This window comes from Oncorhynchus tshawytscha, linkage group LG21 (assembly GCF_018296145.1).
Source record: "Oncorhynchus tshawytscha isolate Ot180627B linkage group LG21, Otsh_v2.0, whole genome shotgun sequence".
NCBI classification, from domain to species: Eukaryota; Metazoa; Chordata; class Actinopteri; order Salmoniformes; family Salmonidae; genus Oncorhynchus; species Oncorhynchus tshawytscha.
The window spans coordinates 11,138,752-11,162,123 of NC_056449.1; the positions used below are offsets into that span (position 1 = coordinate 11,138,752).

Below are 23,372 nucleotides of genomic sequence, written 5' to 3' on the forward strand. Positions count from 1 at the left end.
ATGATGCAGCCACGACTAAGTTTGATGTATTGGACTTGCCCCAAACATAACACTTTGTATTCAAGAAAAAAAGTTAATTGCTTTGCCGCATTTTTTTTTGCAGTATTACTATTTGTGCCTTGTTGCAAACAGGATGCACGTTTTGGAATATTTTTATTCTGTACAGGCTTCCTTCTTTTCACTCTGTCAATTAGGTTAGTATTGTGGAGTAACTACAATGTTGTTTATCTATCCTCAGTTTCCTCCTATCACTGAAATTAAACTTTGTGACTGTTTTAAAGTCACCATTGGCCTCGTGGTGAAATCCCTAAGCGGTTTCCTTCCTCTCCGGCAACTGAGTTAGGAAGGACCCCTGTAGCTTTGTAGTGACTGGGTCTATTGATACACCATCCAAAGTGTAATTAATAACTTCACCATGCTCAAAGGGATATTCACTGTCTGCTTCTTTTTTTTGTCATCTACCAATAGGTGCCCTTCTTTGCAAGGCATTGGAAAACCTCCCTGGTCTTTGTGGTTGAATTTGTGTTAGAAATTCATTGCTAGACTGAGGGACCTTACATATAATTGTATGTGTGGGGTACAGAAATGAGGTAGTCATTCAAAAATCATGTTAAACACTATTATTTCACACAGAGTGAGTCAATGCAACATATAATGTGACTTGTTTACTCCTACCCCTATTTAGCCTTGCCATAACAAAGGGGTTGAATACTTATTGACTCAAAGATATGTCAACTTTGACATTATGGGGTTTTGTGTGTAGGTGAATGACAAAATATCTCAATTGAATCCATTTTAAATTCAGGCTGTAACAAAACAAAATGTGGAAAAAGTCAAGGGGTGTAATTACTTTCTGACGGCACTGTATGAGATCATGGATCACTCGCTGGACTCAACTGTGGGATCTGGGATTACTCAGCCTCCTTTGTCAACAAGTTCGGTAAGTAACTTTGATCACTCAGTCAGATCAAACACACTGAGTGTACAAAACATTAGGAACACCTTCCTAATATTGCATTGCACCCCCCTTTTGCCCTCTGAACAGCCTCGAATTCTTCAGGGCATGGACTCTACAAGGTGTCAAAAGCGTTCCACAGGGATACTGGCCCATGTTGACTCCAATTCTTCCCACAGTTGTGTAAAATTGGCTGGATGTCCTTTGGTTGGTCGACCATTCTTGATACACACAGTAAACTGTTGAGCGTGAAAAACTCAGCAGTGTTGCACTTCTTGACACACTAAAACCAGTGCCCCTGGCACCTTCTACCATACCCCTTTCAAAGGCACTTAAATCTTTTGTCTTGCCCATTCACTCTCTGAATGGCACATATACACATCACAAGGCTTAAAAATCCTTCGTTAACCTGTCTCCTCCCCTTCATCTACCCTGATTGAAGTGGAATTAACAAGTACCATGAATAAGGGATCATAGCTTTCACCTGGATGCAACTGGTCAGTCTATGTCATGGAAAGAGCAGGTGTTCCTAATGTTTTGTACACTCAGTGTACACTATATAAACAAAAGTATGTGGACACCACTTCAAATTAGTGGATTCGGCTATTTCAGTCACAGCCGTTGCTGACAGGTGCATACAATCATGCACACAGTCATGCAATCTCCATAGACAAACAGTATAATGGCCTCACTGAAGAGCTTAGTGACTTTCAACATGGCACCGTCACAGGATGCTATCTTTCCAATAAGTCCCTTTGTCAAATTTCTGCCCTGGTCAACTGTAAGTGATGTTCTTGTGAAGTGGGAAAATCGTCTGTCCTCGGTTGCAACACTCACTACTGAGTTCCAAACTGCCTCTGGAGGCAACGTCAGCATAAGAACTGTTCGTCGGGAGCTTCATGAAATGGGTTTCCATGGCCGATCAGCCCCACACAAGCCTAAGATCACCATATGCAAAAGCCAAGCGTCGTCTAAAGTGGTGTAAAGCTCACCGCCACTGGACTCTAGAGCAAGTGGAAAAGCGTTCTCTGGAGTGATGAATCACGCTTCACCATCTGGCAGTCCGACGGACGAATCTGGGTTTGTCAGATGCCAGGAGATGCTACCTGCCCAAATGCATAGTGACAACTGTCAAGTTTGGTGGAGGATGAATAATGGTCTGGGGCTGTTTTTCATGGTTCAGGCTAGGCCCTTTAGTTCCAGTGAAGGGACATCTTAACTCTACTGCATACAATGACATTCTAGACCATTCTGTGCTTCCAACTTTGTGGCAACAGTTTGGGGAAAACCTTTTCCTGTTTCCGTATGACAAAGCGAGGTCCACATAGAATTGGTTTCTCGAGATCATTGTGGAAGAACTTGACTGGCCTCCACAGAGCCCTGACCTCAACCCCATCGAACACCTTTGGAATGAATTAAAACACCAACTGCGAGCCTGGCCTAATCGCCCAACATCAGTGCCCGATCTCACTAATGCTCTTGAATGGAAGCAAGTCCACGCAGCAATGTTCCAACATCTAGTGGAAAGCCTTCCCAGAAGAGTGGAGGCTGTTGTAACAGCAAAGGGGGGACCAACTCCATATTAATGCCCATGTTTTTGGAATGAGATGTTTGACGAGCAGGTGTCCACATACTTTTGTTCATGTAGTGTATTTTCCATGGAAACTAAGGGTTTGTATGGGACTACAAAATGTATCTATTCTGGCAATGTTAGAGCAGAGAACTTTCAGATTTCAATCTTTCAACCAAAAGTGTTGTTTTTTAGATTGTGGCCATTCTGTCCCAAACTGGAATGCACCAATTGTTTTAACATGGGTAATCTCTTTGGGTATATCGTGCTCCATCACTAAACTACTAGTTTACAAAAAGCTGTATGATTCTCTCCTAGGTGACCACAGTAAGTACGTCAACACGGAGAAGTTATTCCAGACGTGTCATCGTAGAGGAGCCCTGGCTACTGGGGGAATGGCAGCCCTGCTGCTGCCTCAGGACAAGGACCCCTATTGAGCAGCCTTGGTAAACATCACCAGGCAAGGACCTGTTCTACACAGTCATTTCAGACTGAAGTTACTGGAGATCAAAGCTGGTGTTGATGGCTTCATGGTGTATGACCTAGGCTTGATAGAGCCCATGCAGAAAGTAAGTCCTTGATGTTTGACTCAATGAGCTGTTGTGCACAAGCTATACCTTTCAAGGAACTGTTGTCCTTCTCACTTGTCAGTCTCACACTATCTGTATCCCCACTCTTTCTCTCCCACTTCCTCCTCAGCCCTTCCAGTTGCATACTCAGGGTGACAACCAGATGCACCTGCTTAGAGATTACCTCCTGGTTACCCCTGATGAGCTGCTCTGGATTCCAGCGGATAGTTACTCAATAACATTGTGCTACTCTATATTTGTACTACACAATGCTATACATTTCTCTGGAATACAATTCCACATCTCATGTACTGTACTGCTCAAAACGTTATTCTAGGGTGGAGTAACCCTGACCGGCTTGAAGTATATTGCTGTAGGAAACCTGTTCATAGATGCTTGGCTCACAGGTGAGAATTCAAGGGTATGCATCATCCTGATGAACCATCGTACTTATTTGGAACGGATATATGATTGAGTAATGTTGATGTAATGTTCCATGGCTCTCCCCTAGGCAGAGGTCACTTATATTACAGGGGACAGGTGGAGGATTCTGCCATTGCAGAGTCCATGGTCCATTTCATCAAAGATGTCTGTGTAGTATTTTGTGTCCAGGTGTGGCAGTGGATCTGCCATCAAACACAGCTGGAGGATGATGGGAGGGTGGTGACCTGGGATCTGGTGACAAAGCTGACCCAGGAGGTCATGGGGAAGCTGAGGCGTGTCACACACTGTCAGGTAGGAGTAGGACAAGCGCTTGAGGTTTCCAAAATAACTTCGAACTCCTTTAACATTCCACCATCCTAGAAATGTATTCTGCCGTTCTCTTCCCCCTCCAAGGAGGAACAATAGTTGTTGACGGCTACAGACATGGGGAAGAGAGGTTTCCCAGAGTTCCTCACCACCAACAACACCATCCTCACCTCACAAGCCAAAAGGCTGGGGCAGTAGGGGACGTGCCCAGAATGAAACTTCAAAGACCCCGTCCAACCTAGTATGGTATTTACACCCCTCATCTCCCCCATGACCTCCTGGGTCAGCTGTCACCAGACCCCAGGTCACCATCCGCCAGCTGGGTTTGTAGGCAGTCATTGTAAATAAGAATTGTTCTTAACGGAATTGCCTAGCTAAACAAAGGGTTCAATTAAAAAACACCCCTCATAGTTCATACAGTCCATGCGTGTGTTCCTCTTGAAGATCAAACTATTTAGTCTTTCTTGGCATTTGGAATGCTGATCCTGAATCCTACAATAAAATACAAATTCTGCAGGAAAAACAATCAGGAAATATATTTTTATTTAACTTTAGTTTTATTGAGAACTCCTTGGTGTTAGATTGGCGTGGTCTATGTGCAGAATTCAGTATGATTGAGAAGGCGCCCCCCACAAAAAAAGGGGGATAACTTGGATTAAGCCTTTTTCAACATCTGATCAACAAACAGATCCCAAAACAAACATTTGTTTTATCATGGTGGTTTTATGGGACTTTCACATGGGTACAACTAGAAAGGAAAATACTGAGCGGAAAATAAAATCCGATAAATCTGCACGTCAGTCATACAGCAGTCCAGGTGAGCTTTGAGTTCTGTCTCCCTGCATTCAGATCAGCTGTCCTGTCCCCTCCTGCAGGCCACGCCAGGAACCACCACTGCGCCCCCTTGTGGCCAAGCAGAGGACCGTTTGAGTGCATCGCTCCTACGCCTCCCCCAAATAAGTGATGTCTCCTTTTAAAAGTTCCACCTTTCTTTATTGGCACACGCCAGCCCACAAGTACAACCACAATCCTCCATCACCACCACTACTACAATTGATATCTTTCAACTTTTGCAAACTTTTTTATTCTTTGTCATTTTTAATATATAAATTACCTTTAAAAACGTGAGAAGCAGATGCACATACAGGAGAAATACAGGCGTGAAAACACAGGAGTAAAAACCTGACTTAACGGCAGCCACCCTAACCACTTTACACTCTTCCCATACTGTTTATTTTGTTTCAGTTAAAGAATAGAGTTGTCAACAGGGTTTAAAAAAAGTAAAATAGGCATTCGTTTTTTCCTCCTCTTCCCTCTGCGGCTCTCAGTCCAGGTCAGTGCACTGCAGGGGGCATTCACGAACAAACAACCTTTACTGGGGTTTGTCAGACTGCCGACTGGCAGCGTGTGTGCTCCTCTACTCTCTCGCTCTCCTCTCACATGTCATTTGCCATGTCGTCGTGCTCGCCGGCTGACAGGTCTCCGTTGGCGTTGATGGTGGAGGAGTTGTCCTCGTAACCAGGTGGCATGAAGGCCAGGGTGTGGGGGTACAGCTTGTTACATGCGGCGCGGTACACCTCCGCTGCCTTCTGCTGCCCGTCGCCCAGATTCCCATCACGCAGCGCCTCCAGCACCTCTGTGCAGATCTGACAGGAAAGACAAGATAGGGTGTCTCCTTAGACTTGGGTCACACCACATTCACAATTGTTCCTTGCCTTTGTTTTTCCAAATACTGTTTCAGGCATAGATGTGGTAAAGAGGTCAATGGAACTCGACCAAAACAATGGAAAATGCCATGGAAACATTTGGGGTAAAGATCCCAAATCTCCATTGCTCCCCAGCAAAATTAGCCTATGTTGAGGTAAAAATCTGAGTAAAATGCTTTTACGGATGTCAACCGCAAGCCATGTTCATGTCATCTTAACCAATCAACTGCATTACAGTTAAAAACAACAACTGACTACCGCTACTGATTTTTGTATGCTAGCTATTCAACCAATTTATACGAACAGGAGCTAGCATTTAGCAGTCACTTCTTACAAACCTAAAAAGTGACAACTTATAAATGTTATGCAGCGAAAACAGACAAATCAGACTTCAGTAACCACATTGTGGGTCTGTCAGTCATGACAAATATCTACTATGTTAGATCAGATTTGTTGAATGTGCACCAATCTGTTGTCCTATCCCCCTGGTCTACGTTCCATTGACCTCTTTACCGCATCTATGGGACTACCATGCCAAAAGGTACTTGTTCAAATAAAAGCGCAGTTGGTAAGTGCTCACCGTGATGCTTCTCCCATTGAGGGACTCATCCAGCGCTGTAGCCAGCTCAGAGGCCATCTTGTCCGAGGATGGGTCCAGATAGAACATCATCTTAGCAGCTGCAGGAGGACAACATGGTGCTGATCAGTTACAAGTTCACACTGTGTGTGAGTGGTAATGGTACAGTCTCATGTGGGCTTGGTTGGGAGTGTTGGCTCAGGTAGTGTGTGTACGTACCAGCCACACGGTGTGGTATAGAGTTGGAGTGTTGGCTCAGGTAGTTCTTGTTGAAGCTCTGTGGGTTGCTCTCCCCAAACAGCCGCGATATCTCCTGCTTCAAAACAGTCCGCACAGCCTGTGGTAGGTCCTTACTGTCTGACACTGAGGAACACACCCATTACAGTGGTCACCAATCGGAGTCAAGATCACTTTCGCATTCAAAAAGTAAGCTTAGATCTACCGCTCAGACACATTTTTTAAATATTCTTTAAAACTTAATTTTTTAAAACATTAACCTAATAAAAACAGTTCTGTACAAACCTCGTTGTTAAAGTAGGCGTAATACATTATCACAGCATATTGGCTATATGCCCGGTCTATTGTTGTTCTCAGACCAGATTATATTTCAAAACAAGCTTTGATTAGAAAATAGATTTAACCTTTATTTAACTAGGCAAGTCAGTTAAGAACAAATCCTTATTTAGGACGGCCTACACCGGCCAAACCCGGACGACACCGGGCCAAATTGTGCGCCACCCTATGGGGACTCCCAATCACGGCCAGTTGTGATACAGCCTGGAATCGAACCAGGGTGTCTGTAGTGACGCTTCAAGCACTGAGCCACTCAGGAGATCAGTTGGTATAGCACTTGCGAGGCACAGCTGAGCATAAATTTAAATTAGATTTTTATTTTACTGTACTGACGGTACCTGCATCTGAGGATCATGGTGCTTTCAAGACAACATGGAACTTGAGGGGAAAAAAACGAGGTCAAAACATTACGTCAACATTCTTCAGGTCAGAGGTCTAGAAAGATGCCAGTTTCCGAGTTGTATAACCGTTCAAAACTATTTTTCCCAGTTGGACCTCATTCCCCCCCCCAGTTCCCAGTTGTCTTGAATGCACAGAGGTCAAAGATTTCAGATGTCCCACTTGTTTTGAACAGTCTCAGCAGAGGGAGAGAAAGAGCAGCAGAGTGTCTGCCTCTCACAGTCCCTGCTCTCTCCTTCCTTTCCTCCGGTGAGACTGACCAGAGGGGCCCCCGTCTTCCACCTCATGCACAACGCAGGGCTATCGATACACTTGGCTACTCATTGATTGCAGTGCAAGTGAGGGAGAAGCATGTTGTTTTGTAATAGTGTTGAATAAAAACAGTGCTGGATGTAAGAGTCAACATGAACTTTTAAGTTATTAAATCTTATGTAGGCTAGTATCAAACTTTGTCATGGCAGCGGCCATGGGCACGGTGATTTGAGCCGTACGATTGGCCAGCGCAGTAGGCACACTCGATTTGGCCACAGATCTTCCAGTCTGCCAGGAAGTTGAGGAGTTTGTCTTTTCAGAAAAACAAAATGGTTCAACATGGGAACCCTTTGCTTACCTGGTGCGCAGGGTTCCTGAATCAAGTGCACCTACCTCCAACAGCGCAACACAAATAAATGCCTTGATCACACCGACAGAGTTGTTGCGCAAATTGCTACGCAGCATCATCTGGATGTGTGCAACAAAAGTTCAACATTCACCTTCTGCTACCATTTCTGTCAAGCCATGTACGCATACAGTCTGAGGCATACGTTCAATAAATCCAACGTATGCACCACCCAGAACGCACTGCAACTAGCTCTTCTAGCAACGCTGCAAGGCAAACGCAGCGTTCCATTGGAAATGAATGTACCTCTGGTGGAGTAAAAAAAATAAAGAGCGCGAGCCGTTATCATGGGCTTTTCTACAGAAATGTTTTGTGATCCACTAGGAATGCCCCGCGATCGACCGGTTGGTGACCACTGCATTACAGCATAGAATCAGAACGTGGTAGAGATCTTTGTAGCAGAACACAGACAACTATTCAACAAAAGGGTTCAGAGACAGAGAGAGTTGTGGGTAATGACAAGGCCCCTCAGCCTGGCCGTGTGACAGAAGACCTACTCTACCGTACCTCCTTTGAAGAAGCGCACTAGACACTGGTGCAGCCACGGGTGGGAGGGCTCCATGGAGAACGCTCTCTTCACTGACTGCAACATCAGCAGGTACTTCTCTACGAGAGGGAAAGAGACTTTGTTTTCACTGACAAAAGGTACCGGGATTCTTTGTGTCAGAATGTCAATCCACGTCTTGTTCCTTTACCTTTCCTGAAGTAGATCTCAAAGGCCAGGAGGTGGGTCTCAATCTTGTTCTTCACCAGGTTTTTCAGGGGGGTTAAAAACTTCACTGCCTCCTCGAGTGGGTTCTCCACCTACAGGGGGAAGAAACCAAATGGGTCTTATTCCAAAAACAAACAAACACTCAGTCTCCTAATTGGTGTAATATCACCATGTTCAGAAGTGATATCCCACAAGGCTAATGGTAGTAGCCATGCGGGTAAAGCGTTAAACCACAGGTTTGTTCTTTGAGACATTCCCAACGACTACGGCTCACTGGGAGGAGTCTGCCGGGATAGGCCTCAGTGATTCCTTCCATCTTCTACAGGCTCCACACACGCACCTTGGCTAGTTTGTCTGGTATGAGCTCCTCCTTGGGTCCTCCGATCTCCTCGTCGTCGTCCTCTTTCTTCTTCTTCTGGTTCTTCAGCTGTTTCTCCTTCTCGGCGTTCTTCTTCTCCTCCTCTAGTTGGGCTTTCTTCTGGGCTCGTCTCTGCTTGTTTCTCAGCTTCTTCAGCTCTTTGTCATTCAGGTTCTCTGTGCGACACATGGGTTCACTCAGAGATCACAACTACACCAAACCCCCCAAAAATAAAACATTGTAGGAAACATCAAATTAGTGATAATCAAAACAAGTGGCGGTTTGGGGTGTCGCAGACAGACTCCCTCTCGCACAGACTGGCGCTGACACACACACACGTACCGGCGTCGGCCTGGTGTTCCTTGTTGTCGTCGGTGAGGGGGTTGTCATGCAGGCCGAGGTAGATCTGGATGGCGGTGCGGGCAGCTTTGTAGTAGAAGGGATGCATGCGCAGCACGTCCTCCAGCTTGAGCAGGTCCACGTAGGATCGCAGTGTCATCTTCCTCATGCAGTACGTGTGGAAGTCAAACTGGTCGTCCGTGATCTCCACAAAATGCTGATGGGACACAGAACAGAGATGGTTTATGATGAAATCCAAACAGAGCAGACCTGCACTACCACTGAGCCATCTATACAGGTTTAACCCTCAGTGAATCTGCATGAGCATCTTTAAAAACAGGGACCACATTGCTCTTTTTAATTTGAGCACATTTTAAGGGGGAGGAAATCTAACTTACTAATCACCTTCATCATAAAAAAATAAGTGCCTGCTTCCCACCCAAGTTAGAAAACGTACCCTCTCGATCTCATGGCACTTCTTGAGAGCGTCTCCAAACTTGTTCATGGACTTGTAGGCCAGAGCACATTCTGTCTGGTACCACATACACTGCATCTCATTGAGATTCTCTACCGCCGACGCACCCTCCTGAAACACAGACAGATAGATAGCGCCACACACAAAGGGTTTCAAGGCAACAAGCATTATGTGGAGTCTACACAGACAGCTTAACACACACTGACTGACCCGTGTGAACTTTGAGCACATCTCCTCAGCCTCTTTGACCAGGCCGGCCTTCAACATGTACTTGGCACATTTTGAGTTGATGAAGCGGTCAGCAGTGTCCAGAGCCTGGGCCTCGTCCATCCACCTGGCTGCTTCCTTTATGTTACCTGCATGCTAGAGACACAAAGATGGAGAGTAATAGTCAAAATCAACAGAGATACCTTAGCAGAGAAGAGCGCTATAATCACGTTGAGCCACACTAAAATGTTCACCATGATGGCAGCTCTAGAAAGTGTGTGTTACCTTGTATATCTTGGCCTTGATGAGGAACAGTTCTATGAGCGTAGGTGTGCTCTCGATGGCTGTGTTGATGTAGTCCAGGGCTAGCGTCTGCTGGCCCACGTGGTCAAAGTGCTGCGCCAGGAAATACTGGACCCACAGTAGTGTGGTGGGGGGCTCTTCCTTACCACCATCTACACAGACACAATGACATTCTAATACTACTCCGATTAGATTTCATAACACATGAAAATCTGATTGCACTCACCATTTTGATTGAACATTCGACAGCTTTTCAAACACGTCTCGTATCCAACCACTAATTCTTCAACGATTGACACCTACACGGATGGGAACAAGGATACGCAGGATTACCCAGACTTCTCAGCCCAGGGCAGGCATGTTATTTCAGTGACTTGCATGGGCCAATGGAATGGCGGTGGTTCGCCCTCACCTTTTCCTTGTCGTGATACAGGGACTTCAGAGTGGTGAAGACAGGCGGACAGCCTTTACTGAAGTTGGTCCTCAGATAGCAGTCCAGGCATTCACGGAACTTCTCACCTGAAAAGAAAAGTGAATGGAGCTCATACACCCCATTCTCCAGCGTTCCACAAACCACACGTTTCAACATGCTTGTGTCTACCCACCGTCGTCTTGAAAGGTCCTCATTCCAGGGATAATTACACAGTAATGATAATGGCAGGCTTATGTACCTGTGAGGAAGGTGAGAGGCAGCCTCCGGGGAACCAGTCCTTTGGGATACTTCACCCATGCCTCCTCATAGAGCTTCTGCCTCTCCTCTATGCTAGCTGGGGACACACAACAAGCCAACAGTCAGAGCATGGCATTCATACACCGATTCAATTCTGGTCACAAAATCTACCAAACACATTAGTCAACGTAGTGAGATGACTCATGCTAAAGAGGGGACTGGTGAGAGGGTCCAGTGGGAATGGGGTGGGTAGCAGTGGGGGGTTCAAAGGTTACCTGGTTTCAGTGCTTTCTCCAGACCCTGGTAGTAGGCCCAGTTCTCAGGGTTCCTCTCCTGGAGTTGTCGGTAGACTTCTGTGGCCTCCTCCGAGCGATCTAGCTGCAGCAGCAGCTCTCCTGCAGGGATACAGAATCATGTTAGATCTACACATCTCTTCCCCCCCAGATGCAAACACTCAACACACAGGCATTCTTTCACACACACACACACACACACACACCTCTGGTCTCCTCCACAGCAAGCTTGTCACAGATCTGTTTCTCGTAGGTGGTGAGGTGCTCCAGTGCTTCCTTGAACAGCCCCGCCTCCCTGAGCACCTGGTTCTGGTACAGCAGCAGCTCACTGTACTCGTAGTCCACTTTGTCCGGCGATGTCTGAAACACAGCACCACCAATCACATTTACTGAAACAGGCAGTGTGACCAATCAGATTTGCTGATACAGGCAGGGGGACGAATGAGATTCACTAATACTTAACCAACAAATAAATTACTGACAGACAAGTTTTTAAAAAATCAGGTGTACTGGTCCAGGCAGGGTGCCCAATCAGAATAATTGACAGACAGGTGATACAGGAACATCACAGAGTAATCAATGATACTTCTTAGACTCAAAAACAGAGGTCAGAGAGAGGTCAAGGCCAGCTCACCTGTTGTGTTTTGCGGAATTCTTCGACAATCTTGGCGGCCATCTCAAAGTCTTCCAGCAGGTGGTAGGCCACGGCGTAGCCGATCCACGAGGCCCTCTGCGCTGGACGCAGCTGCAGGAGCTGATAGCGGGTCTCCTGCAGAGAGAGCGAGAACAAAATGATACACAAAGCAAGAGGGAATAGTTCAGAGGAGACAGACTCTCTCCCGGTCCTCACCCTGTAGCCCTCCAGGTCTCTCATCTGGATTTGGAGCAGTGAAAGATCCCTGAGGATCTGCAGGTTGTCTTTGTCCCACTTCAGAGCGTTGCGGTAGCACTTGATGGCCTCGTCGTACTTCTTATCCGACCGCTGCAGCAGACCGTACACATGCCAGCCTGGGAGAGGATGGGTTAAGGAGGCAAAACAGACATACCCTCGGAGGAAAAAAAAAATCCTTGCAAAAAAAACAAAAAAACATTTGGAGGACTGAAAGGACATGGGAACAGAGAGAACGTAATACTTATGGTGACAAATCAAAATATTGGATCCTGTATTAATGCAACCAGGCCTAGACTATTAGCCTCAACAGTAACAATAAGAGCCAATCTAGCTCTCTCCCATTCCCTGTCTGAATTACGTGGAGTAGACATGGCGCAGTAAGGGCTTGTGGGATGGAGTAGAAAGTTTGGGCTTATTATGAGCCTTTGGTGAATGTCCTCACACCTCTGAGTAGGAACTTCATACAAAACCTCACCTCATTAGCCCTAGTATAGAAGGATACAGACATGGCTCTTGAGGTCGTTGCGCAGGCCTCGTCTCACCAGCTCATACGCATCTTCCTTCTTCCCCAAACAGTTCAGGGTCAGGCCTTTCATCGCCAGTGTCTCTGAGGGACAGATGATTGAGAGAGGGATTAGTGTTAGTCACAGCCTAAACACTACACCAGAAGAGGATTTACCATCACTCATGTTCTAAACTGAGTAAAGGATATGAAAAATGTCCATGGTCACCCAGTTTGGATATCAAACCTGGACTAGACGGTTGTTGAGTCATTAGCTAATACAGCCTGATAGCAGTACCGGTGGGGGCTTAAAATCAGCATGTTGTTTGTACAACAGTATCTTCTAAATCAAAGAGGAATAGACAACCACGAGACACTTTCCAACTACTGAATGACAAGTGAGAGTAGCAGCTGTTGAAGCGGGCCTCACCTCCATGCTCTGTGAACTTTGGGTTGGAGAGGATCTGTTTGCAGAACTTGAGTCCATTTCTGTACTGCTTGTGCTCGTAGCATCTCTGCAACAGGGGAGAGGTGTTGTCATCAAGGTTTTTGTAAAGCTTGTTCTTAGAGTTCTGATCTGAGGAACCCCCCAAATATATGGTTACAAAAATGTACGCAAATATTCTAGAGGGGTTGACAGTATACCGTATTTTACGATATACCGATGTTTTTGCACAGACCGATCTAACAGCATTTGAATGTTTGGTTTGCTAAATGTGATACGCAGTGTGTAATGTCCATTTTTACACTTTACTCCACTACCAGTCAACTCTCTCTCCCCACAGACATGGTCCCACCCACTGTCACTGAAGGAGCGCATTTGTTGTTGCTTGACCACGAGACACTTTCGTTCAGTCTGCATGGTCAATGCAGCACATGCAACAATGTTGATGACAACGATGTTTCCACTGATCTTAATATAAATCCACAAGCATTCTATAAATACTATATTAGTTTGTTTATTACATCTGCAAACGGCTAGTTTGTATTTTCTTAGCAAGTTAAGCTAAATCGTTAACCACTAAAGCTAATCGCTAGTTAGCGAACAAGCTTAATAAAAGTACTGAGTCAGAGCAAACGTAGCTAGCTAATACAGCCTGATAGCAGTACTGGTGGAGGCTTAAAAATCAGCATATTGCTTGTACAACAGTATCTTCTAAATCAAAGAGGAATAGACGAAGCATGAATATGTTGCCTATATGAATAAAGATTTAATGTAGGCAAAGATCAGAGTCACCTAGGAAACACTGATCACTTTGGTTCCTTCCCTGTCACAATAACTCGTCCATGGCATTTTTCGTTCGTTGTCATGTCAAACACTGTATTGAAAGTACCCACTATTATTTATATACTAACTATAAAATTAGAATAAACATTCTTTTGCCATGATTCCAAAAATTCACCCAAGTGTTTTGATCGAAATCGTAACTTTTGATTAAAAATAAGGACTAGTATTTTTGCCCATATCGTGGCAGTGTGGAAATAATCTTACATGAGTGCAGGAAATGCAGAAATGTATGGAAATGCAGGAAATTATTTTAGGTTGAAGTTGAATTGAACAGTATAAAACAATCAGAATGGAGAACGACCCATTGAAATAATTTATAAATATATGTGTCGCCACCCTTGGTTCACACACTACTCATAAAGCAAATTTAGAACTTTTATTAATAAAAGTCGATTTTGAAAAATACCAAAAAAGAAATGATATTTTGGCCATGTCGCCCAGTCCTAGTTGACTGTCTATATAGGGTTGTGCATGAACACTTGCAGGTAGATTGTCTGGTGATAATATCCAGCAAGCAAGCACAGTAGCACGTCACAACCCCAATACAGTAAGACGTCTCTTGATTGAGTCTGAAAAAAATCAGCTAGCCTTCTTTGTGGGAATGTATGGTCAGATGGGTGTTGATATGCAGTGATTAGAGAATCGGTCAGAGATTCCTATCTGCCTGGGTCAGCGGTGGCCTACCAACCCGGTAACCAGCCTGCCAGCTCCCCACACAAAGATAATGCCCAGGAATCCCCACTGGCATAGGGAGAGGGAAGTGGCTACGATAGAACTTGGGAGTGCTCAACACAGCAACTAAAACAAACGTTTTTATAATGTTAAACAGAAAGAGTGGGAGCAGAATTCACATCTATGCAAAACATTACACTTGTGGTGAGTATTTAACAGGGAAACTAGTCCCGCCCACCATCACCTTAAGCGCTTCCAAAAACAGCAGTGGATATTCCCATATGCAGAGTAAAATTATGCAAGGATCTAGCCGACTAAACGCAACTATTTACAATGGAGTAGAGGCGACTTGTGTGGGCGGACTAACACCGACTCAATTTTTGGCTGAAATAGCCAAATCCACGAATTTGAAGGGGTGTCCACACACTTGTGTATATATAGATCTACTGAAGATATTTATTCAGTGTGTGCTCGGTTAAAAAAAGACCACTGATGCAAATCAAACGTCTCTTTACCATATGATCTTTGCTAGACGATTTAACTCAACCTGCGATTTATGATGGAGTTGAGCGGTGACTAATGTGGGCAGACTCAAACGCAGAGTTCACATAAAATTGTGTTTTGTTAAAAAAAAAAAAAAAAAAAAAACTGATTTCAGCACCCAAAGAATAGCCCGCAATTAAACAGAACAATGTAGTTTGTAATTGCGGGCTATTCTTGTGGTGCTGAAACCAGTTTTGACAAAAACGTGATTTTATGTGAAGTTCAAGATTGAGTCCGCCCACACTAGTGGCCGCTCAACTCAATCATAAATTGCGGGTTGAGTTTAATCATCTAGCAAAGATCATATGGTAAAGACAAGTTTGCTTTGCAGCAGAGTGGTGTTATTTTGGTATAGAGCAAACCCTGAAGAAATATCATCAGTCAGTCTATACACACAGTAGTATGTGGACACCCCTCCATTTCAACCAAAGATTGAGCACACAGCCATGCAATCTCCACAGACAAAAAATGGCAGTAGAATGTCTTACTGAAAAGCTCAGTGACTTTGAACATGACACCGTCATAGGATGCCACTTTTCCAACCAGTCAGTTAGTCAAATTTCTGCCCTGGTCAACTGTAAGTGCTGTTATTATGAAGTGAAAACATCTAGGAGCAACAACAGCTCAGCAGCGAACGGGACCGCTGAGTGCTTAAGCTTGTAAAAATGGTCTGTCCTCGGTTGCAACACTCACTACCAAGTTCCAAACTGCCTCTGGAAGCAACATCAGCACAAGAACAGTTTGTCGGGAGCTTCATGAAATGGGTTTCCATGGCCAAGCAGCCGCACACAAGTCTAAGATCACCATGCACAATGCCAAGTGTGCCTGGGGTGGTGTAAAGTTCGCCATCATTGGACTCTGGAGAAGTGGAAACGCATTCTCTAGAGTGAAGAATCACACTTCCCCATCTGGCAGTCTGACAGACGAATCTGGGTTTGGTGGATGCCAGGAGAACGCTACCTGCCCGAATGCATAGTGACAACTGTAAAGTTTGGTGGAGGAGGAATAATGGTTTGGGCTAGGCCCCTTAGTCCAGGGAAGGGAACTCTTAATGCTACAGCATACAATTAGATTATTTTACCCCTTTTTCCTCCCTAAATTTGACCCAATAACAATCATCTCATCACGGCAACTCCCCAACTGGCATGGGAGAGGCAAAGGTCGCGTCATGTGTCCTCTGAAACGTGACCCACCAAACAGCGCTTCTTAACACCCGCATGGTTAACCCGGATGCCAGCTGCCCCAATGTGTCGGCGGAAACACTGTTCAACGGAGGTCAGCCTGCAGGGCAATAAGCCAAGCAAAGCCCCCCCAAACCCAACATCAGTGCCCGACCTCACCACTGCTCTTGAATGGAAGCCAGTCCCCGCAGCAATGTTCCAACATCTGGTGGAAAGCCTTCCCAGAAGAGTGGAGGCTGTTGTAACAGCAAAAGGGGGACCAACCCCATATGAATGCCCATGATTTTGGAATGAGATGTTCGACATGTAGGTGTCCACATATTTTTAGTAATGTAGTGTACTTTGCTGAAATAAATATATAAGTCGTATGAAAAAATATGTTTGTAACCAACAGGTTGTAGTTCACACTGTAGGTGTGGGTTATTTTAATTTGCAGGCCCTAAGAGATGGCGAGCTAATTACACCACCTAACTGGATAATAACTACAACAATTGTTCAACACCATGCCCAGAAATAGGACGCACGTGTGAATGGTACTCAATATTCAGCAGAGAAAGTCGACTAAATGTGTGCAGTTCGTTGGCATCATAGGACGCAAACTGTATAATTAGTCCCCATCTGATCTGTGGTTCAGCAAAGCGTGAGTGACAGCTAGTTGGCCGGCTAGCTAGCAAGGTTTTGTTAGCTAGCTAACTCTAGTAGTTGTACAATCAGTGGCAAATGATTGCATTAGCTAACACACCCAAGTTTGCAGTAATATAGTTGGGGACATCATGCAAACACGTTGTGCATGTGAAATGTAACGCGTACATGGTTACAGATAATCGTGTTGCTAAAATGCTGAGTAATGACGAAACACCTGTGCTTTTGGACGTAGAATGAGTTTGCAGATAGCTAGTTCGCGTAGCTAGCTAACTTATATAGCCGTAGCTAGCAAGCATTTGCCAACCGTGTTTTTGAGTCATACATTTAATTTTAAACTATCACTCTACAACAAACTGGGACCACACATAAGCCAAAGTTACCTAGCTATATGCCATGTTGCATGTTACCTAACGTTGCCAGTTGCAAACAAACTGCTAACTAGCAGGCTAATGACAACCCGGCAGGCCATTTCGAGTGCCTCGAAACATGTTAGTCTACGAGTTAGCTAAAGTTAACGTTCGTTGAGCAGGCGATGGAAGGAACAGCAGATGTCAGCTAACAAGACGACATGATTGCATGCCGTTTTATTACAAGCAACGCTACTCGAATCAAACCTTTAACGTTATAGTTACTTGAAATGGATTTAGCTAGCGACTGCTAGGCACTTAACGTTACCAATATTCTCTTGAAGAGAGCATTCTCCTTCGGCGGTAGAGTAATTGAGGGCATTCTGTAAACTGGCTACTCTTCTGTAGCTTCAAGCATGAATCGACGTTTCCTCTCTCTCCCCTCTCGGTCTTTTTGAGGCAAAGTTCCCGGAGTTGTCTTGCTCTATTTCGGGCTCTTCTTCCTCACGTGGTGACAGCCAAGGCCCCCTTTAGACCAAAATGGCCGAATACCTTCTCCCCCGGGTCAAGCTGTTCTCCGCGTCTGCGTGCGTGCGTGCTGTGCAAAATGATCGAAATGAAAAGTTGCAAATGTAACCAATCAATCAAAGACAGTTACAGAAGGGGGGACGTGTTATAAAGTATAGTGCATCGCTTCGGCAATAGACGTGATGTAAAATTGATTCTTTACTGATAAGGCTGCATTGCACTTTCAGCCCTTTTCTTAACTCCAGCCTTGGATTCTGGAAAGGTACCTTCATATATAGTCAGTCAATGAGAGGTATATTGCATTTAGCCAAAAGAAACCGACTCCTCAATTTATCTATCCTGAGTCGGAACCGTGCTATGCCGGGAACGGTGGTCAGCCAGAGCCCAGCGCGATATATGGCTGGGAAAACGTACCTCAATCCAGGGATGGAATACATAGTTGTACTCATAATCATCCCGAAATGATTAAAGGTAAATCTAGAAGATCGAAATAGTGCTGTTTTTATTTTATTAAACTGACGATTTCGCTAGCATAGCCGCGGGAGGTAGGGGTGGTGAGGGTGCAGCAGCACCCCCCGAAAAATCTAAATAGAAAAGATATATACTAAACAAAAGTAGTGCATTAGGCTTTTACTAGTATTAGTAGACTGATATAGATGTATGTATTGTGGGAAACAAACAAAAAAAAGCAGCATCTCTGCTTTGTCTAAAAGGGTAGTTGTATAATTAAGAACAGTAATCTTGCATTCAACAGTTGGAATTGTAAGAGTTGTTGCCCTGTCCCTTTCTCTGGGATTATCATTCTAATGGAATCCAGAAAGAACAAAACCCTGTCCTTAAACAGGTGCAAGATTATGAGCAAAAAGCATCCACAAAACATGCTTGACCAAATAACATGGAAAACAACCACTTTTTGTGCCGTATTAATTTACCATCCTTACAAACCACTTCATATAAAATGTACATGACTGTATTGTACACAACATAACCAAAATTATATGGACACCTGCTCGTCGACATCTCTTTCCAAAATCATGGGCATTAATTAGGAGTTGGTCCCCCCTTTGCTGCTATAACAGCCTCCAATCTTCTGGGAACGATTTCCACTAGATGTTGGAACATTGCTGCTGGGACTTGCTTCAACCACAAGAGAATTAGTGAGGTCAGGCACTGATGTTGGGCGATTAGGCCTGGCTCGCAGTCACCATTCCAATTCATCCTAAATGTGTTCGATGGGGTTGAGGTCAGGGCACTGTGCAGGCTAGTCAAGTTCTTCCACACCGATCTCAACAAACCATTCCCTTAATGGACCTCGCTTTGTGGATGGGGGCATTGGCATGCTGAAACAGGAAAGAGTCCAATGGTGGTGAGCTTTACAGCACTTCAGCCCACACTTGGCATTGTGCATGGTGATCTTATACGGTGCCTAAACCGGACAAGTCGCAAAATAAATGCACACATACATGTTATTCAATCATTGCACCTACACTGCTCGCACACGCCAATGAGCGTCTGCGTTGCCAGGTGCTAAAATAGATGTTGCTTCTATTTGTGACGCAGAACATGATGCAAGTCCTGCCTCTCCCATCTCCTCATTGGCTTTTAGAAGCATATACCCACGTGCCATCTCCTCATTAGTTATACCTACATGGGTGATTGAAAGATGAACTGAGGTCAGTTGTGATAATACACCTTATTATGAAAGTTAGTTGCCAATCACCATATAAAGTCCAAAGAAGAAAAAGCCTGGAAGGAGGACAGATGACTAGAAACGATTTGTTTTTGGACCATTTATGTGTGGATTAATTGTAGTAGAGGACCTTGTGCATTTCAGGTAAAATAACAACTCAATGTTTATATCCCAGGACAAATTATCTAGAAACTGCAAGCTAGCTAACTAAATTGCCATAAATGTTTAATGCTTTTCGACCTGTCCCCAAATTAATATAATTGGTGCAGAGTTTGTTTTGATATACAGTGGGGCAAAAAAGTATTTAGTCAGCCACCAATTGTGCAGTTCTCCCACTTAAAAAGATGAGAGAGGCCTGTAATTTTCCTCATAGGTACACTTCAACTATGACAGACAAAAGGAGATTTTTTTTTCTCCAGAAAATCACATGGTAGGATTTTTAATGAATTTATTTGGAAATTATGGTGGAAAATATGTATTTGGTCACCTACAAACAAGCAAGATTTCTGGCTCTCACAGACCTGTAACTTCTTCTTTAAGAGGCGCCTCTGTCCTCCACTCGTTACCTGTATTAATGGCACCTGTTTGAACTTGTTATCAGTATAAAAGACACCTGTTCACACCCTCAAACAGTCACACTCCAAACTCCCCCATGGCCAAGACCAAAGAGCTGTCAAAGGACACCAGAAACAAAATTGTAGACCTGCACCAGGCTGGGAAGACTGAATCTGCAATAGGTAAGCAGCTTGGTTAGAAGAAATCAACTGTGGGAGCAATTATTAGGAAATGGAAGACATACAAGACCACTGATAATCTCCCTCGATCTGGGGCTCCACGCAAGATCTCACCCCGTGGGGTCAAAATGATCACAAGAACGGTGAGCAAAAATCCCAGAACCACACAGGGGAACCTAGTGAATGACCTGCAGAGAGCTGGGACCAAAGTAACAAAGCCTACCATCAGTAACACACTACGCCGCCAGGGACTTAAATCCTGCAGTGCCAGATGTGTCCCCCTGCTTAAGCCAGTACATGTTCAGGCCCGTCTGAAGTTTGCTAGAGAGCATTTGGATGATCCAGAAGAAGATTGGGAGAATGTCATATGGTCAGATGAAACCAAAATATAACTTTTTGGTAAAAACTCAACTTGTCGTGTTTGGAGGACAAAGAATGCTGAGTTGCATCCAAAGAACACCATACCTACTGTGAAGCATGGGGGTGGAAACATCATGCTTTGGGGCTGTTTTTCTGCAAAGGGACCAGGAAGACTGATCCGTGTAAAGGAAAGAATGAATGGAGCCATGTATCGTGAGATTTTGAGTGAAAACCTCCTTCCATCAGCAAGGGCATTGAAGATGAAATGTGGCTAGGTCTTTCAGCATGACACACCCAAACACACCGCCCGGGCAATGAAGGAGTGGCTTCGTAAGAAGCATTTCAAGGTCCTGGAGTGGCCTAGCCAGTCTCCAGATCTCAACCCCATAGAAAATCTTTGGAGGGAGTTGAAAGTCCGTGTTGCCCAGCAACAGCCCCAAAACATCACTGCTCTAGAGGAGATCTGCATGGAGGAATGGGCCAAAATACCAGCAACAGTGTGTGAAAACCTTGTGAAGACTTACAGAAAACATTTGACCTCTGTCATTGCCAACAAAGGGTATATAACAAAGTATTGAGATAAACTTTTGTTATTGACCAAATACTTATTTTCCAACATAATTTGCAAAGAAATTCATAAAAAATCCTACAATGTGATTTTCTGGATTTTTTTTCTCATTTTGTCTGTCATAGTTGAAGTGTACCTATGATGACAATTACAGGCCTTTCTCATCTTTTTAAGTGGGAGAACTTGCACCATTGGTGGCTCACTAAATACTTTTTTGCCCCACTGTATCAACCTGTGTGTTGTGATCGTGTTTAGTGTGGAGGGGGGACAAAATCAATTTGAGGTCACAGGCGCATGGCAACCAATTTTATGAGTCTCCCAATGAACAGTTCTTGTACGGACATTGCTTCCAGAAGCAGTTTGGAACTCGTGAGTGTGTTGCAACTGAGGACAGACGATTTTTACGCGCTTCAGTAGTCCCATTCTGTGAGCTTGTGTGGCCTACCACTTTGAGGCTGAGCCGTTGTTGTTCCTAGACCTTTCCATTTCACAATAACAGCATTTACAGTTCACCGGGGCAGCTCTAGCGGTGCAGAAATTTGCCTGACTGACTTCTTGGGAATGTGGCATCCTATGACGGTGTCACGTTGAAAGTCATTGAGCTCATCAGTAAGGCCATTCTACTGCCAATGTTTGTCTATGGAGATTGCATGGCGGTGTGCTCGATTTTATATGTCTGTCAGCAACAGGTGTGGCTGAAATAGCCGAATCCACTACACTGAACAAAAATAAACGCAACATGCAATAATTTCAAAGATTTTCATGAGTTACATGAGTTAGGTCCTAATCTATGACTGGGAAGATATGCATCTGTTCGTCACAGATACCTTTAAAAAAATGGTAGGATTGTGGATCAGAAAACCAGTCAGTATCTCATGCCTCATGCAGCACAACACATCTCCTTCGCATAGAGTTGTTCTGTGGAATGTTATCCCACTCCTCTTCAATAGCAGTGCGAAGTTGCTGGATATTGGCAGGAACTGGAACACACTGTTGTACACGTCAATCCAGAGCATCCCAAACATGCTCAATGTATGACATGTCTGGTGTGTATACAGGCCATGGAAGAACTGAGACATTTTCAGCTTCCAGGAATTGTGTACAGATCCTTGCGACATGGGGCCGTGCATTATCGTGCTGAAACATGAGGTGATGGTAGCAGAGGAATGGCACGATAATGGGACTCAGGATCTCATCACGGCATCTCTGCATTCAAATTGCATTTTATCGATGGCAATTGTATTTGTTGTCCGTAGCTTATGCCTGCCCATACCATAACCCCACCGCCACCATGGGGCACTCTGTTCACAACATTGACATCAGCAAACCGCTCACCCACATGACGCCATACATGTGGTCTGTGGTTGTGAGGCCGGTTGGACGTACTGCCAAATTCTCTAAAACAACGTTGGAGGCAGCTTATGGTAGAGAAATTAACATTCAGTTCTCTGACAACAGCTCTGGTGCACGCTCCCACAAAACTTGAGACATCTGTGGCATTGTGTTATGTGACAAAACTGCACATTTTAGAATGGCCTTTTACTGTCCCCAGCACAAGGTGCGCCTGTGTAATGATCATGCAGTTTAATCAGCTTCTTGATATGACACACTTGTCAGGTGGACGTATTATATTGGCAAAGGAGAAATGCTCATTAACAGGGATGTAAACAAATTTGTGCACAAAATTTGAGAAATATACGCTTTTTGTGCGGATGGAAAATTTCTGGGCTTTTATTTCAACTCATGAAACATGGATCAACATGTTGCATTTATATTTTAGTTCAGTATAATTTGAAGGGATGTCCACATACTTTTGTATAAATAGTGTACATAGGCTGGTCATCTAGGTTTGCACCTGTAGATTTTCCATCACCATGAAAAAAACAATGCACAACACAGTAATTGAGTACATTGAGACATCAAGTGGATTGTGATGAAGTGGCTCAGTTGGTAGAGCATGCTTGCAATGTTGGGGTTGTGGGTTCAATTCCCATGGGGGACTAGACCAGTAAGAAAATGTATGCAATCACTACTGAGTGAGTTACTCTGGATAAGTGTCTACTAAAATGGAAAAGGAATGCATAGACCATTTAAGTTCAGACATAAGTTGCATTTGCAAAGTATTTCAAGAAACTAGAAAATATATCAATCAAGTATTTTTATATTACACAAGTATTATAAGATTAACTGTTTCCCCTTTACATCTGTAAGAACATTTCACAGCCCCTTGACCAATTAAAATAATTCAAAATATCTTGTCATCAAAACTCATGTCCATTGGCTCTCTAAGTTTTCCATTGCTCCATGT

The 23,372-nt window shown here is 44.3% G+C and overlaps 1 protein-coding gene and 1 non-coding gene across 2 annotated transcripts; both read right to left on the reverse strand.

The window, feature by feature from the left end:
* Positions 1-4,370: 4,370 nt before the first annotated feature.
* On the reverse strand, positions 4,371-17,990 carry LOC112220933 (N-alpha-acetyltransferase 15, NatA auxiliary subunit). The gene is made up of 20 exons (XM_024382917.2): positions 17,513-17,990; positions 12,939-13,023; positions 12,509-12,613; positions 11,965-12,122; positions 11,749-11,883; positions 11,321-11,474; positions 11,097-11,216; positions 10,823-10,918; positions 10,564-10,670; positions 10,378-10,450; positions 10,134-10,303; positions 9,852-10,004; positions 9,624-9,752; positions 9,170-9,383; positions 8,810-9,003; positions 8,453-8,561; positions 8,265-8,363; positions 6,347-6,490; positions 6,131-6,228; positions 4,371-5,490 (listed from the first exon to the last, which is right to left on the reverse strand). Exons 1-20 carry the CDS (start codon positions 17,564-17,566, stop codon positions 5,281-5,283), a joined length of 2,607 nt encoding a protein of 868 aa, XP_024238685.1. The 5' UTR covers positions 17,567-17,990; the 3' UTR covers positions 4,371-5,280.
* Positions 8,638-8,773, reverse strand: LOC112221300. The gene has a single exon (XR_002949009.1). It is a non-coding gene; the product is annotated as a small nucleolar RNA SNORA18 (small nucleolar RNA).
* Positions 17,991-23,372: the final 5,382 nt, after the last annotated feature.